Raw genomic sequence first — 4568 nt, forward strand, 5'->3', positions numbered from 1 at the left:
TTTGCAACTTTTCTGTAAGTCTGAATTACTGTAAAGCGAAATGTTAACAAAATTACTGGGGTCACTTAGGGAGAGAAAAAAAAATCTTGTACAAAATCAAAGAGCGGGGAGTAGCGGAAGATGGAAGAATGTTACAAGAGAAAGTCAAACGAATGTGGCCAGTGACACTGGAGTGACAGCTTCCGTGCTCTTCTCCGACCTGTGGTACTAAGAGATACCCTTCCAGCAACTCGAGCGCCCGATCCCCCAAAGCGATCTCGTCGATCACGTTAATGTAAAAAGCAGCCACGCTCAGGCCGGCGCCGCCATGTTGCCCCAGCGAGCCTGCGTGCGAGTGCGCACGCAACCCCAGTCCTAACCAATCGGTGCCCACGTCGGCATCTCGTTTGACGCAGGGGCGGGGCGGCCTGCCACACATGCGCACGGTGGGGCGGGCCTCCTCCTTTCTCGCCGAACGCCGCCAACATGGTGAGTGTCGCTGTCGCGGGCTCTGGGTCGGGCGGCCCTGCAGCTCCACCACCGGCTCGGCGGGGGCGCGGAACGGCGCCCAGCGGGCCTTACCGAGCGCGCGGTGAGGGTCCTCGGGCGGGTGGAGCACGAAGTTTGGCAGCTTCTCGGACGCGCGGCCCATGAGCGCGTGGAGGGCCCTGCAGGCCTGGGGTGCCCGGCGCGCCGGGGCCACGCGTGCGCGCCACCGCAGCCAAAGCCGGAGGGACAGGCGGCCTGTGGCCTGGCCGGGGCGTGGAGGCCTCCGCGAGACCTAGGCTTTTGCCGCCGCCCGCGCCTCTCCGGATTTCATCCGTCCAGGTCGGCCCAGGGCACTGGGGCGTGTTCCCTTCGACGTTCATTTCTCGCGTGCTGAGCCCCAGTGCCTGCGCACCGCAAAGCGCGATAAACGCTGGAGAACGTAGTGAGTTTCACCGCTCTCCCCATTTCTCTCCCTCTCCGCGCTCGTCTTAGGTGTTCAGGCGCTTCGTGGAGGTCGGCCGGGTGGCTTACGTCTCCTTTGGGCCCCACGCCGGGAAGCTGGTCGCGATCGTAGATGTTATCGATCAGAACAGGGTAAGAACATGGCAGTGGACGGTATGCAGTATAGATGGTCCTGGTCCCAGCGGCCCCCCGAGGTGGGAGGACAGTGGTTGATGGTGTTGTTTTACCTTCGAGAAAAACGGGTGGTGCGCGCAGGAGGGCTTTCAAGCACAGCCTTGAGTCGGCCAGTACTGTGGGTCTGAGAGTTAACTCTGCGAGCAGCCGGAACTTAGAGTGGGTACACCACCGGTGAGGTTTAAATGAGTTACCGTATATCAGGGGAGCTGAGAACATAGAAAGCCCCTGTTTGCTAAGGTCAGTCCCTTCGTTGGAGAACCACAAACGAAGGGATCAGCCAGAGGCTGTGAATGAACATCAGGTTGTTTGTTGGGGGTGGGAGGATTGAAGACAAAGTTGTCAGGCAAATGATGTGTAGCGGGGTTATACGCTGTCCTGTGTGTAGTAGTTTCGTCTTTTTAAAAAGCATCTAAGTAGCAGGGATTAGGTTCTGAAAGGACATGATACACAGACTGTCCGTGGTGAATGCTGTTCGGTTGTGCCCTGCGATCTTGGTTTTTTCATGTGTTCCAGGCTTTGGTTGATGGACCTTGCACTCAAGTGAGGAGGCAGGCTATGCCGTTCAAATGCATGCAGCTCACTGACTTCATCCTCAAGTTCCCACACAGGTAACGGTCCACCAGCCACATCCTCCCAGCTTTTTCTTTTTTTTTGTTTTTTTTTAATATAAAATATCTTTTTATTTTTTAGAGAGGGGAAGGGAGGGAGAAAGAGAGGGAGAGAAACATGGATCAGGCATTACCCTGACCAGGGGTTGAATCCACAACCTTTTGCTTTGCAGGCGATGCCCAACCCACTGGGCCCCACTGGTCAGGGTCCAGCTTTGTTTACACTAGTAAAAGCTTTCTTAGTTTAATTCAAAAAAAGTGTTATTTTTCTGCTTTTCCCTTGAGAATATAGTAAACATTGTTGAAGTTGAGAGCAGTTTAGAAGAAGAATTTACAGTGTAGTAGACAGGCATTATTTCCTTTTTATATGTTCTGTGATCTGGTGGTTCTCTGGCTTTGTCTTTACGTATTTAGATTTGCCATTCCCTCATATTCATTCTCTCTCTCTCTCTCTCTCTCTCTCTCTCTCTCTCTCTCTCTCTCTCTCTCTCTCTCTCTCTCTCCCTCCCTCTCCCTCTCTCTCCCCTTCCCCCCCCCCCCCCCAGCACACAACAGACTTTGCAAAGAAATTCTGGTTTCCTGTTCATATTAGTCACTTTTAGCTTCAAAACAATAATGCTAATCCTTGTCCCCCAACCCTAGGTGTCCTTAGTTGAGTGCGTCACGTCAGTTATGAGTATTTAACACACGTCATCTCATAGCAGCCGCTGGAGCGCTTCTGTTCCCAGCTGCTTGCAGGAAATTGAGACAGTCAGTCATTCTTCCTTGACATGATGCAGACGGTAGAAGTTGAAACATTCACTGCATTCACGCTGTGTGTCACCGTACAGTTATTTCACTGCGGTGACAATTGGTTCCAGTGGGACACATGCTGTGACTAGGTTATTTCCTTAGGCATCCTGGATTTTAATGCTCAGCGTATTTGGAGAAATTTCTAAATGATTATAATTGGATTCTATGATGTCAGACCACAAATCTTTAAGCATTTCTGTACAAAATGAAAACATGAGGTCTAAGGATTAATTTTGCCACATTCTTTATGAGAGGAAATTGCTTTCTACATATTTACTACTCTGGAGTGATATTCTAGACATGCTAAGAGGTAATTTTTAAATCCTGAACATGGACTGGTTTGTATTTGTGTGTGTGTTTGAGATTATAAGATGTCCCTAGTAATTAAAAGATGTGCGTATGTGTTCTCTAGAGATAGTACATTTGGCATCATTTTGCTTAATTGATTTTAACTTATGGGGGTGAAGTTTTGCTTTTCAGAGGACACAAAGCTGTCCTTGAGTCCGTGTGGCTTCAAAGCTGATTTCTTAATCTGGTCTTCGCTCTTTCTAGTGCCCGCCAGAAGTATGTTCGGCAGGCCTGGCAAAAGGCAGATATCAATACAAAATGGGCAGCCACGAGATGGGCCAAGAAGATTGAAGCCAGGGAAAAGGTAGTAATGAGTTAAGGTCATTTGAGCTCTTGACTTCTTTTCTGGAGGGTTGCAAGGTGTTACGAGATTTTTATTTTTATCTTTCTAACAGAAAGCCAAGATGACAGATTTTGATCGTTACAAAGTCATGAAGGCAAAGAAAATGGTAAGTTTTAAAATTATCAGAGGATCGTTAAGGTTTTAAACATAAGCTTGTTTGGTCTTGTAATTCTGTTTGTCTAAGCTTAGTAGATCAAAGTTGAATTCATAGGGGTCTAGATATTAGGGTTACATTTTATGCATAATATACATATATATCGATATATATACACACACACACACACACATATATATATATATGACAGTTTTTTTATGCATACATAATAAATACTCACTTTGAAATTTTTCAGAGGAACCGAATAATCAAGCTTGAAGTTAAGAAGCTTCAAAAGGCAGCCCTCCTAAAAGCTTCTCCGAAGAAAGCAGTTGCTGCTAAGGGTGCAGGTGCAGCTACAGCAGCTGCTGTAAAGGTTCCAGCAAAAAAGGCGACCGCTCCAGGCAAGAAGGCCCCCCCAGCCCAGAAGGTTCCCGCCCAGAAAGCCGCAGGCCAGAAGGCAGCACCTCCAAAAGCTCAGAAGGGTCCGAAAGCTCCAGCCCAGAAAGCACCTGCTCCAAAGGCATCGGGCAAGAAAGCATAAAAACATAAGAGGCTATTTTAAAAGTAATAAAGGTTCTTTTTGACATGTGGGCAAATACAGTCGTCCCTCTCTATATCACGGTTCACTTACCGCGGCCTCACTGTATCGCGGGATTTTTAAAAATATTATATTTAATTATTTAATGCGGCTTTTTCGCTATATCATGGGATTTTGCAGTACTGTATACGTATGTTAAAGTTAGTAGGTTTAAGAGTGTGGAATATGTTAAAGAACATACGTAGTGTTTATAAAAGTGGGAAAGGTTAATAAGGGATTGGAAACAGTTTATAAGTGTGTGGGAAGGGTTTATAAAGCCTTAAAATATGTATGAATACTGAAACAAATGTAAGGTTCCTACTTCGTGTGTTTTCACCTATCGCGGGAGGTCTAGAACATAATACCCGTAATAAGTGAGGGAATACTGTGTACTTAATTGTGGATTAAAGTCTGTTGGCTTTGGCAGGGATTATGAAATAGATTGATGGGCTGATGTAGTCATTAGAAAATCAGATCCTTTGTTTCACTCTGCCCAGTTTCAGAGAGTGTAAAGTCATCAACCAGGGGGTGACCAGTTTAAGTGTTCTCATGGGAAATCATAATGAGAAGTTCAGGTGAGATTTTGTTTTCTTGTACAAATAAAATTCCCATGAATACATAAAATTCTAGCAGCTTTTGAAGCTTGAGAGTTTAGTAAATTTTCTTTAAAAATATACTGGGAAACTACAACATAAA

General features: G+C 46.5%; 1 protein-coding gene across 1 annotated transcript; it reads left to right on the forward strand.

The window, feature by feature from the left end:
- The first annotated feature begins 396 nt into the window (after nt 1-396).
- RPL14 (ribosomal protein L14) lies at nt 397-3891 on the forward strand. Its single transcript, XM_090284551.1, has 6 exons — nt 397-468; nt 961-1062; nt 1621-1715; nt 3060-3159; nt 3251-3304; nt 3549-3891. Exons 1-6 carry the CDS (start codon nt 466-468, stop codon nt 3834-3836), a joined length of 642 nt encoding a protein of 213 aa, XP_090140677.1. The 5' UTR covers nt 397-465; the 3' UTR covers nt 3837-3891.
- The last annotated feature ends 677 nt before the right edge of the window (nt 3892-4568 follow it).

Source organism: Furipterus horrens, unplaced genomic scaffold (assembly GCF_987537825.1).
Source record: "Furipterus horrens unplaced genomic scaffold, mFurHor1.1.pri manual_scaffold_7, whole genome shotgun sequence".
Classification (NCBI taxonomy): Eukaryota; Metazoa; Chordata; class Mammalia; order Chiroptera; family Furipteridae; genus Furipterus; species Furipterus horrens.

What these genes read in the sequence shown, in the direction of transcription:
- RPL14 (XM_090284551.1), top strand. An exon ending in ATCCTCAAGTTCCCACACAG is followed by an intron (nt 1,716 to 3,059) that starts GTAACGGTCCAC and finishes CGCTCTTTCTAG; the next exon opens with TGCCCGCCAGAAGTATGTTC. An exon ending in AGATTGAAGCCAGGGAAAAG is followed by an intron (nt 3,160 to 3,250) that starts GTAGTAATGAGT and finishes TCTTTCTAACAG; the next exon opens with AAAGCCAAGATGACAGATTT.